The 13015-nt window shown below is 41.9% G+C and overlaps 1 protein-coding gene across 2 annotated transcripts; it reads left to right on the top strand.

Moving 5' to 3' along the window:
* Window positions 1-240: 240 nt before the first annotated feature.
* mgat2 (alpha-1,6-mannosyl-glycoprotein 2-beta-N-acetylglucosaminyltransferase) lies at window positions 241-3802 on the top strand. Of its 2 annotated transcripts, none has more exons than XM_080790423.1 (2): window positions 241-433; window positions 2130-3802. In XM_080790423.1, exons 1-2 carry the CDS (start codon window positions 380-382, stop codon window positions 3657-3659), a joined length of 1584 nt encoding a protein of 527 aa, XP_080646549.1. In that variant the 5' UTR covers window positions 241-379; the 3' UTR covers window positions 3660-3802. The 2 variants fall into 2 exon arrangements, with proteins under 2 accessions (XP_080646549.1, XP_080646550.1); XM_080790424.1 differs by having other exon boundaries at window positions 281-433; window positions 1859-3802.
* The last annotated feature ends 9213 nt before the right edge of the window (window positions 3803-13015 follow it).

Below are 13015 nucleotides of genomic sequence, written 5' to 3'. Positions count from 1 at the left end.
CTGTTATCATAAGTCATCATACATCATGTCATTCTGGACAATCACAATTTGCGTCCTCACTTTTGTCTGCAATGTTTGCGTTTACATTATGGCATTAATTCATAGACAGACAGACAGACAGACAGACAGACAGATAGATAGACGCGTCTTAATTTGAAGTCCACTTCGTCGGAAGTGGAGTTCTTATCAGCGGTAAATTGACGCACCTGGCAGTGCGTGTAGCATCGTACTGTACTGTGTGTTGAGGCTGGCTGGCTCATAGATGGGCTGGTTGCTTCATCCGAGCCGCTGCAGACAGACACATAGATAGATAGACAGACAGAGCGACAGGCAGCAGGTAATATGGAGGAGAAAGAGAGTCTCACGTCACCGTACTGATATGATTCTCGTCGAACCTACTGCACCGTGCACGGCCGCGTTTCCACCTAAAGAGGTAAATATGGGAATGATAACGGATGCGTTTTATTTCATTATTATTCAGCTGCAAATGGACGCTTCATGTGCACGGAGGAGGAGGCTGCCTGCTAGCTGCTACCAGCTACTGCATTTAGCATGACGCTGGCTGCTGTATGAATTCTTATTTATCATGTGCACATGCTTCACTGCGTTTCCAGTGTTGTTGTTGACGGATGCGTCGGTGCGTTAACTTGCGTTGTGTGTAAATGCATGCCATGTTTGTAATGCCTAGAAATCATAGTTAAACGAGTTGAAACGCATCAAACCGCTCATCTATTTCCATAAACTCTGGTAACAGACCAGTAACACATGCACTGTGTGGAATCATGGGTGTTCGTTGAACTGCGAATGTGAAAAATGTGTACATTTAGCACACGTAGGATATTTTTTGCACTGGGATGTTTCAAAAATATAGGCTATGGCTGTTAGTTTGTAAACCAATATAAAGTGTAAAAACAGACGTGTTTCATTGTAATGCTTGCACTTGATCGCATCATAAAACGAGACACGAGCTATATGTAGCTATCACGATAATACAGCTGCAGCTGTAATAAACATGAATAATATATTAACATCAGCAAACATGAACAATTACAGGGATTTCTCTTCCTTTGACTTGTACTAAACAGGCAAGTTTAAGTAATATTTTCAGGGGGAAGGTAAATAATGCCACGCCACCATCATGTAAACTAATACAGGTACACGTACCATTTCGGTGGTTGGCTACTGTAGTGTGTGCGCACTTTATTTGGACCAGAACTAAGAATTATTGAACTGTTGGTGCCTGATGGAGACTCGAATGTGTCCAGTACAACATCTTTTTTACATCTGTATATGTTGATGAAATATTATACTGTAGTGTGTGCGCACTTTATTTGGACCAGAACTAAGAATTATTGAACTGTTGGTGCCTGATGGAGACTAGAATGTGTCCAGTACAACATATTTTTTATATCTGTATATGTTGATGAAATATTATTGATTAGGGTTTGATTCGTGACCGTGGTTGTTGCCAGTGAAAGCCTTAAAGGCTTCTGACATAGTGCTGCAAAGATTAATCAATTAGTTGTCATCTATAATGAATCGCCATTTGCCAAATAGTTTAAATAATAATTTTAAGAAGAACATTTGGGCTATTTCTGTATGAAACGGTTCTTTAAAAAAAGTTTCAAACCAGGAAAAGACAACACTCACATCACAATATTATTATTTCATTACAATATCCCAAATCCCAGATTATATATCAATATACCGTCCATATTTGGACAGGACTCAAGGTTTCATATGGCGTCATAATGTCCCCATTTAAAATGGAGGATTGCTGTACGAATGCTATAATAATTTTCAAGAAGATTGTAGTTTTAGCTATCTAATTTTCTATACTGTTGTGCTTATTTTACAGTCAGTGGGTTCATTGCACACTCCTCCCCTGCTGTCTCCCAGAAACCAGCATGCCTTATGGAGTATTTACCCCGTTCCACTGACATTCCAGAGGAATCCATGTTTACATTCCAACAGTTTGCATCACCAACTATCAACTTAATAATAAGCACCCTTTTATAATCAGACCCCTGCACATTCCCCCTGACCCTCCCCCCCCAAGCACAGCATCACCGCTAACCGCAGAAACCCTGCTTGCTTTTTCTGTTTCTCTACAATCAAAAACTTCTCAGCCCTTTGCACGGAGGACGAGGGGTGACTCGCCTATCATGAGATTCCGAATCTACAAGAGGAAGGTGGTGATACTGACGCTGGTGGTGGTGGTGTGTGGCCTTGCTTTCTGGAGCAGCGGGAGGCAGAAGAAGAGCAACATCAACATCAAAGTAGACGGAGGGTCTACTTTCCCCAAGGAGGCGGAGGGGGGCGTGCGGAAAGGAGGAGGCGTCGGCAGCAGCAGTAGTGTCAGCAGCAGCAGTAGCAGCAGCAACAACGGAAACAATAATAACCAGGTGCAGCAGAACACGCCTGCTGCTCCCGCCGTACCCAGCCGGCTTCCAGTGCCTCCACTCGTCCATGCCTCCGTCATCCAAGCCAACAACAACGATAGTCATGCGGCAGAAAAGGAGAGAGACAAAGAGAAGCCTAATAACAACAAGCCAGAGGTGGATAACACCACGCTGGTCTACCGGGGCATCGTCTTCCAGCTTAACTTCGACCAGACGATAAGGAACGTGGAGCGGTTTAAGGCGGCGCGGCAGAAGGACGACCTGGTGGTGGTCGTGCAGGTGCACAACCGGCCCGACTACCTTAAGCTGCTGGTGGACAGTCTACGCAAGGCCAGAGGCGTGGAGAGCATACTGCTGATATTCAGCCACGACTTCTGGTCCCCGGAGATCAACCAGGTAATCGCCTCGGTCGACTTCTGCCAAGTGCTGCAGATCTTCTTCCCCTTCAGCATCCAGCTGTACCCTCAGGAGTTCCCGGGCCACGACCCCAGGGACTGCCCCAGAGACATTTCCCGGAACGACGCCTTAAAGATGGGCTGCATCAACGCCGAGTACCCCGACTCGTTCGGCCACTACCGCGAGGCCAAGTTCTCCCAGACGAAGCACCACTGGTGGTGGAAGCTGCACTTTGTGTTTGACAGGGTCCGGGCCCTGAAGGACCACCGGGGTCAGGTCCTGCTCATCGAGGAGGACCACTACGTGTCGCCGGACTTCCTGCACATGCTGAAGCAGATGCAGGCGCTCAAGAGGGAGCAGTGCCCCGACTGCGACATCCTCTCCCTCGGGAGCTACAGCCACGTCGGCTACTCCGGCAAGGCCAACAAGGTGGAGGTGAAAGCCTGGAAGTCCACCGAGCACAACATGGGCATGGCCCTAAGCCGGGAGACGTACGACCGGCTCCTCCGCTGCACGGACGCCTTCTGCACGTACGACGACTACAACTGGGACTGGTCGCTGCAGTATCTGACCGTGGCCTGCCTGCCCAACTACTGGAAGGTGATGGTGAGCGAGGCGCCCCGCGTCTTCCACGCCGGCGACTGCGGCATGCACCACAAAAAGAGTGCCTGCATGCCCGTGAGCCAGAAGACCAAGATCGAGAACGTCCTGCAGAGCAGCGGGAACCAGCTGTTCCCCAAAAACATCCTGATCACAAAGAGACTGAACGGAGCTGGGGGCGTGGCCCCACACGTCAAAAACGGGGGCTGGGGCGACATCAGGGACCATGAACTCTGCAAGAGTTACCTTCGATTACAGTGACCTTATTGCTACTATTCTATTATTACTATCTCTTTTTTGCATCCTGTTTAAAGACGAAAGTGTTTTAAAAATAACTTTATGGACTACTATTCATATTGCCTGTTTTAATGGACTGTTCCAAATAAAAAGAATGTTGGGTTTGAGCTGCTTTGTCACTAGTCTTTACCTTTAAGTTATTTCTATTTCTTTAAGTATTTTAGGGCTGCAACTATTGAATATCTTTATAATTATATCTAGTCAAGTTTGGTTTTTGTAATCTACTAAATAATTTAGTCAAATCAAAGCCCTGTATTTGTTGTTCAATGGTGTGGTGCAAGCAGTGAAAATAGCCGATATACAAGCTCACACTGTCGCCAAACTCGTGACCTTGTAGATCTGCTATTTGGGGTATTTTTAGAGACATTTATTACATTATTAACCCCAATTATTTTTAAAGGTTTAAATTGGCTTAACTACAAGGAAGCATGCTATAGTATTGTTTATAAACGGGAGTGTTGAGGGTTATATTTCCTAAGCTCTACTGAAGATGTAGCACACACCTCTTACACAGCCCAGATAGCAGTGAGGCTCTCGCCGGGCCGGTCATAAATCTCATGAATCTGTGGATTTAGCAGTCCCCGTGCGCATGCATAATTAATTTGGGAGGTATTTATATCGCAAATTTGCTGAGATGAAAAGAAGATCCCTTGAGACACCTTGTTCCAATTAAATTATCTTCAATTTGGTCCTCAACAGGTTTCTAGCACACTGTGTTGTTATTCAGCCACTTTGAACGGTGCACTAAAACACGGCATCAGAAATAACCATGACGATGGCACGACCACAGATGTGCTACTTATGAAGTGAAGTCTAGATGGGTGCATGTTTTTTCTCAACCTTTTTCCATTTCAATGACCCCCCAGTTTGGTATCAATTAGACCATTTGATTTGCATTGTATACCTATTTGAATGCCTGGCTTTTGAAATGACATTCATATGGCAGACACGTCTATGGACTTTTTCGTTTGTTTAGGGCAGCAGTTAAACAAAAGTTGACAACGTGAAATGTCTTGTGGCCAATATAAATACATCTTGTACACACAATAACACACTGCATTCATGTCTCTGCAATGAATGTGGCAGCCACAGTGGGTGCCCCTCACTTCACACAAGTGATCTTTTGTAAAATCTCAGGAATCCCAATCTACATTACAGTAAAATCGGCAGTGTTAATTCAAATGAACTCTTATGGGTCCAGTGTTTTAGACTTAATACGATTGGTTAAGAACTAGAAGGGCACTCGCTTTCTGTTTGTAAAGATTGTGCTTAAGCGTAACATTTAGCTTCATTGAATTAGAGGAATTGACGGGTCCATAAGCCTAATCACACCCACCTATGATGTGATTAGGCCTGCGTCCACTGAGGTGCACTTTTCTGACTGATGCCCCGGCTTAGGCAGAGACTTAAATGTGTCCAGGTAGATGAATGGGAGGCCTCTCTCTCCCTGGGGAGTTCCTCTACTACACACACTGATACAAGCACCTCATCCCCTGTTGTTGTCGCTGCAGAGAGTGCATTTACATTTTAAGTGCTTTGAGTGTGGCTCGGGTATTGACAGTTTCCTCCAAGAGCTCGTGGCTTTCTGTGAGGCTGCATTGATTTCCTCACTTCCCCTAAAGGCAAGGCTTTGCAGCCAGCACTGAGCACTGTTCAAAAACCAGGAGGAATAGCCAAGCCATAACTTATAGTTAATATAGGCTAGTGTCTGTCTCTCTCTCTCTCTCTCTCTCTCTCTCTGGTAAATTAATGCCCTACTTGATCATACCACAGCGTCACAAAAGCACCAAAAGTAGTCGCTTTTGATGCTTTGTTTTGAGCTTATTATAGATCTGCTATCTTTGTGTGTGTGTATGCATTTAAATGTGACATAACTACAAACATTTGTCTGAAGTGCTCAGCATATTGCGGTAGTCACGCACCGACTGAGATGTTCTAGATGAAGTTACCCTGATCAGGCAGAACAGATACTGTTTTGGGGAAGGATTTTGTTTTACTGCAGTATAGATGGGTTACACTACAGCATTTCTGTGGGGTGAGAAAAAAAGTCGGCTTCCATCTCCCCAGTCAATCAACTTTATTTTGTGCCAGACTGAGTAATATTTCGTTTTGTACTGCAGACTGGAATGCAGGAGGTACACTGGATGCTTAACCCAGTGGTTCCCAAAGTGGGGTCCGGGGACCCCCAGGGGTACCTGAGGGAGTTCCAGGGGGGACCCATCTATTTTGTTCATGTTCATAAAGTGCTAAAGTGTTTAAAGCAGTGGTTCCCAAACTTTTTCATGTCAAGGACCCCCAAAAAAAAAAAAATCAAAAAACATGGGCTATAACCCATCGTTTTTTTCATTTTTTTCATATGCTCAAAAATGATGAAAAACGGCGTGCCATAGTATGCCGTACAATATGGGCTATAGCCCACGGTCCAAAATTTCCTCAATTTCCTCAATTTCTGCAATTTCCAATTTCCGCAATTTCCAATTTCCGCAATTTCCACAATTTTCAATTTCCAAATTTCCGCAATTTCCGCAATTTCAAATTTCCGCAACACTCCGCAATTCCTCCACAATACTCTGCAATACTCCGCAATTAAAAATAAAAAATAAAAAAACATGGGCTATAACCCATCGTTTTTTCTGCAATTTTCCGCAATTTTTTGAAAAAAACAATTTGCTAATGTTTCTCATCCTCCGCAACACAATTTTTCCGGTAAATACAACACATTGAGCAGGGCACTGCAGGGAGTTGAACCCCGTTCCGGTAAACCAGAAGTACCAGTACCAGTACCAGTGCCTTAGCTTTTGTGTATTCAACTATTTGGGTAACGTGAGCTTTATCCTCTTAACCCACTTGAACGTTTACAAAGTAATTTACCCCGCCCCGGAGACCAGAACATACTATGTATTTATTTACTATAAACACAGTATAGAGCCAGATGAAAGCTAGTTAAAAATAGACATCTTATCCACATCACCTTCATATCCAATAATCCTAACAACTACAACTATTAGAATAAAACACATTTAATAAGCCCAACATTAATAAATGTGTTTTTTATTCTAATACTACTTTGTATGCAGACGTGACTGGGCATGCAGCTGCCATGCTGTATGGGTCCTAGCTGTGATGACTGAATAATACAGTTGCTCCCATGGTGGACGAGTCCAATAATTGGTTCTGCTCCACTGGGGGTAGACTGCTCAGATTAGAACAGAACAGTGATTCTCAACCTTTATCATTTAAAGGGCCGCCAGTTTGATATGCTTTAGGCCAGTGGTTCGCGCAACCTTTTCAGGCCCCAAAATAATCACATTTGAACTGGGGGACCCCCCACCGTGACAAGCACTTTGAACATAGTAGTTGAGGCATTCAATTTGGTTTGACTCTGTTCCACAGATAAAAGAAAAATCACACTTGTGTGAAGGGGTGCTCATATGATACATCATCATACATCAGCCAATCAAATCATCACATTCCGTGCTACACACACACCTACACACAAAGCAAAGCTAGCTAGTGCCCCTCAAAAATATGAAAATAGCTGATCTACAAGCTCACAACTCCTTATATTATATTACGGTATTTGATCATTTGTGACTCAAAATGTGACTCAAAATGCCTCAAATCTTGAACACAGCGTGCAATTTCCGTGAAATTATTCACGCACATTCCCAACTAGGCAGAGGAAGAAATGCCACTGAAAAAAATCAAATCAGCCTCATGGTGGCACTATAACAGGCCAATTTATGTTTTCACCTATAACTGCAACATCTGTGTACAACTTTGTATATATGCACTCCCTAGAGGCCAAGGAAAATATATGATATAGTACTTTGTCAGTTCACACTGAAAGTTGTCTTGCGACCCAGCAGCCAGAAAAAATTGCCCTGCATTTTCCACATATGCCTGCTACACATTTAATAGATTACTCTTACAGCTATTATCCATACATTACGAAAAAAAGGTTTACACTACCTCTAGACTAAGTCATGTGATCAACAAAGATTTTTCATATTACTCCTAAACATTTTGTCCAAACATCAACCAACTCTGAGAAACTGTGGATTAGAATAGAAAGTGACACCTTGTCCTGCATGGATGTCTGGTCAATACAGCCATTTCATAGACTTTGATCAAATGGTTATGGCGATTCCTCACATCATTAGCTTAATGTGCAGCATGGTCTTCTTAATCAACAGCAAAGAATAACCAACATACAGTAAAGTGTAGGATGGGATTTGATAGATAAATATGTCTTATCTGTTTACAAACTAATGCCCAGTGGTCAATGTCCCATATCCTCCTGAACTTTGGCCCATGCCATATTCATATTGTCACCTTATTTTCCCTTATCATCATTTTACCCGTAGTCTACTGCCTGTTTACTCCGGGTTGTTCCTCTTATCCTATTAATGTCATGTCACCATCCACGTGCCTAATCATCTCAGCCCTATATTATCCTTTATATTATTTTATCATATTTATATTTAATATCTTATATCTTGTTGACTCCTTATTCAGTCTCCATGTTGTCTGTCTCCAGCCCCAAACTTGCCATAATGAAAAGTCTATTTTGGTTTGAGACTACATGTATTTGACCTTGGCCTAGTAACTTAGCACAGTGCAGGGAAAGTTATCAACAAGTTGCCTGGCAACACCAGCCTCTGTGCTCTCCCGGCTTTCCATGGGCATCGATGTGCGGAACAGAGGAGATGAATTCTACGTCTCATCATCTATGCGGTGGACCAATGAGCGACAACCAGCGCCACCGCCAATGAACTTTATATCAACAAAAGTGACGTCAGATGCTGTATAAACCAAGGGGCATACTGTGAAGAGGAGCATGGTTCTTTTGGAATCCATCTTGGAACAATTGATTATTCTAAATTATTTTGATGTATTATATTATCATATTCTGAACCATGTAGCACATTCTCTATGTAAATTGACTTTATACCTACTAAAATGAATTGTTAAACCCTAAACTTTTCTCAGAACTTTATTTCACCTGTCTCCAAATCATTTTTTAAGGTATCTTTCTATTTTTTGGTACAGTGACTGTCATTTAAAATGTAAAGGGCTACTCACAAATCTTTAAGGTAAATACAGCACGGTATTTGGTCTCCCTGCTGGGATATTTGAAGGTATTTATTTGCAGTCCTTTCTAATTAGCTTTACAAAATAGATATAATTTATTTTTATCTATTAATTGATCCTTGGGTCACCAGGTTTTATTTCCATTAATAGGTATCTTTAATTTATTTCTATTAGGAGTGATGGGAGAAGTATTTTCTAAATTTCTCTCACTGAACGAACAAAACCCATCCATGCAAATTCCTCATCTGGGAGATCTAACATCCTGCCAGTCTGGGACAAATAACAAATTCCTGAGGAAGCACTTTAGTCCTTTAACATTTATTTTAAAAGAAAGAGAGAAAGAGTTGAAGATAAGCTATAAGCCTATGCACACTTCATATTAAAATATTTTTATTTGATGCAACATTTGACTGGGACTGGTTTCAGGCATATTTCAACCCTATTGAATAAAATAATGTATAGTTTAATAATAATACATTTTATTTATAAGGCGCCTTTCGGGGCACTCAAGGTCGCCGTACAGGTTAAAAACAGTACGAAAACGCAGTTAAGGGCAGAACAAAACTAGGGCACAGCTTGCAGCAGAAGACACAGAGGTCACACAGAGGTCACAGTTTAGAGTAAATTTAACTGAATGCAGTCCTGCCACTGCTTGTCTGCAGTGGCTTCTAATGCATAAAACAGCTGCCATACACTGTAATGTCCTCAGTGATAATTTGAACCTTACAGATTAATTTGATTATATCATTTTGTACATAGTTAAAATAACACACAGGAGTTTACAGTGCATGTTAGTATGCAAATGTATTCCCTTTCATTTGCTTGCAATATATGCCTTGAGAAGTTCCCCGACTAAATCACTGCTGACCAAAGCATGATTTATGCTTTTGTCATACGACAGTGTCGAGCGCCCAGGAAGAAATGCGGTTCTACAAGCTCACAATGCGTCACAGATGCTACGCATTGTGTAGATAGACTATTTTGGGTGCACGCCACTGTTGTACAACTAAGTATAAATCAGGCTTAAAATACAGTGAGTGGGAGTAGTTGTTCTCCTCATTACAGACTAATGTGCCGTATAATAGAAACGGTAGAAAACATGTTTCAGGGACAAAGAGTCAAAGTTCGTACAGGGGGTGATATATCCGGTAACCGGAAGGCTCATCCCAAAACACGCTCGCCCCCATGTTTTTCGGCCGACCGCACGCTGGGGCGGTTCTTGTATTGTCATGTATTTGTTTTACCGAGGATATGATTAAACACAAGTTCAGGGTTAGGCATAGTTTTAGATATTTTTAGATGGGCTTTTTCTGCTGGATATCACTGCTGGATTGGCTTAGCAACCTAGGTGCCCGGGCCGCTACACTAGCTGCCCGGGCCTGATCAAGGGTAAGTTTAGGAATAGGGTAAGGTTTTGGCACCGTTTAGCTGAGGTAAAGGTTAATAACAATAAGGTAAGTTTACTGAGGTTTACGTTTAGGAATACCAGGTTAGAGACCATTCTGAGGTCGTTGGATTTGTGCCCGGGGCGACTGTGTTTTGGGGCGAGGGTTTTGGTATTTGGATATCCCATACCTCACTCTGAGCTCCGTTTTGTTGCCATATAGTTACGTTCTCAGCATCTTTTCATCCTCATAATTTTTTTTTATTTGATTGATATACGTCTTGGTTTATGCCTGCAGATTTCCTAAAGGCAGCCTATATGTAAAAAAGAAAAAGTGACTGCCATCTACAATACTACAATACTAGACCTTACATCACTGAAGTGATGTAAGGTCAATCCACTTCAGTTAGCAAACCACTTCAATCTTCAGAAGCCTAATCAATTTTGATGGGCCATTAACCACTTGAACCGTATAGGCTAGCGTCCCTATCCTGGTCATGTCATACTGTAGGTCACCGTTTCTGTGTGTGTGTGTGTGTGTGTGTGTGTGTGTGTGTGTGTTAAAAAATAAATATAAAAATAATAATTAATTTAAACACTTTTTTCTAAAATGACAAAAAAGGGAGCTTTTATAGCACTATTTTTAATTAACCATGGTGACATTTAGCTGGAGACCCGTCCCCGGACCCCACTTTGACAACCACTGGGCTACAGAACCCTGGGGAACCCCCGGTGCATACATGTAGTATAGTGGTTAACGTTTCCATTGGATTCTGTCAGCTGGAACATGGATCTCGTGTTACATGCAGCCATTCATCTTAACGACTACACCCAGGCTTTATGTAATACTATGACATCTCCAGCTTCCCAAGGTCTGAGAGATCTGGTAATTAATCATTTATAGACGTTGCACACGGTTGCTGGGCGAACAAAAACTAAGCGGTGGGTCACTCAGTACAGAGGCACACATACTCACCAGGGAATTACATCATGGGTAGATGTAGGACCTTACAAAAGGAGCAATCTGATTCTCTCTAGTCTCAATCTATTGGATTCCTATCAAAGGAGACCTATTTCCCTAAGCAGTGCTGCATGCAAGATGAATGCAGAGCTGGCGCTGAACTCATTTTAACCTGCAGTGTTTTTATTTGCTAAATATTAAATAACGCATTCATATGAGAGAAAAATACCATGGTGTTAACAGAGGATTAGAACCGCAATTGAGGTACTTTAGACCAGTGGTTCTCAAAGTGGGTTCCGGGGACCACAAGGGGTCCTTGGGGTGGTTCCAGAGGGTCCCCAGCTAAATGTGTTCTTACAGCTTTGAAATAATTTGAACCACTTTATCCAGCACAAAACATATTCAGACAAAACATATTCAGATGGGGCCCACAGACAGTGACATGAGACAGTTTGAGAACTTTACTGCGCTAGAGTGTAGCCCACCAGTAGTTCTCAAACTGTTTAGACCCTCTCTGTCTTAGGGCTGCAACTATACATTATTTATTTTCTTCGTGATTATTCCATCAATTCCTTTTTTTGATTAATTTCTCATTTCACAAGTTTTCAAATGTATAATGATCTTTTGACATTTTAAAATACTCCCAAAATTGTACATATTATTAATAATCGCAAAAATGTAGGCCTATTTTGTTACTTGGAGCTGTACTTATGTTTTTTTATGCGAGTCAGGTCCAGCAAGCACCAATGCAGAGTTACACTTGCTCAGCATAATGTAACATTGATTTGTGAGTGTGTCCCAGAGGGGATGGATGGAGCCATCACCAGCCTGTCAGATAGACAGCCTCTGCGCTGCTGCATGGGATGACTGACTACTTACCTACAGCCTAAAGGAGTTCAGTGTTTCCAGATTTTGCTAGAGAAAAAAGCAACCATGCAGGCCTAGGAAAAACAAACACAAAAGAAGCGACTAGGGCTAATATTATCGGAGGCAAATATACTTTTACTCCACTACAATTATTTGACAACTTTAGTCACTAATTACTTACTTTGTAGATTTGAAAATAGCCGATCTGGCCTGGGCCGTGGCTCAGCGGTCCAGGCACCTTGGCTGGTAATCTAGCTGGCAGTGTGCCGCGGGTTCGACTCCCGATCTCTCTCCCCATTTCCTGTCAGCCCTGTTCCTCCATAAAAAAGAAATATAAAAAAATAAAGGTGAAAGCCACAACCTAAAAATAGCCGATCTACAAGGTCACAATGCGTTTCGTTGTGAGTCTTGTAGATCTCCTATTTTGAAATGATATACATTATATAAAGTGTTATACATTTGAGAACTTGTTAAATGGGGACATTCTTCTGCATATAACGAGTACTTTTGATCTTTTATTTTTAATCAAGTCAATTTTGAATTCCGGAATTTTTTTTCAAAGTATTTCTATATGGAAGTAGCCTATTGATTTGATTTGACTTTTTCCACCACATGAGCACTATAGTATAAAGCTATAATTTACATCTATAAGCTCACGTGTCTCAGTGCTATTTTCAAACAAATCTTGTGGAAAAAGCGACTTTATGGAAAAAACAAACCCAAGGTCGCTTATAATAAGCAGATATGGCACCAATGGTGATGAGTGACTAGATTGTGCAGAGCTCTCCAACCTGTCAGTCATTCTTCCAATTAGCCTTTGGAAACACATGGGTTTCAATGGAAGAAAGACTGATTTTCTTTCTCCCCCTATTGAACAGCTGTAGACTTTTAAGACAGATACTTTTCTGGAGTTGTGATTTTACTCCACACCCGTGAGACAGAAAGAAACTTTGCATCAATGAATTCCTATAGTTATACGTCTCCCATTTTGTAAAGTGATAGCTTTGTCAAATG

Source organism: Protomyctophum bolini, assembly GCF_963924005.1.
Source record: "Protomyctophum bolini genome assembly, chromosome: 19".
Taxonomy (NCBI): Eukaryota; Metazoa; Chordata; class Actinopteri; order Myctophiformes; family Myctophidae; genus Protomyctophum; species Protomyctophum bolini.
This window is presented reverse-complemented; position numbering and strand designations above follow the sequence as displayed.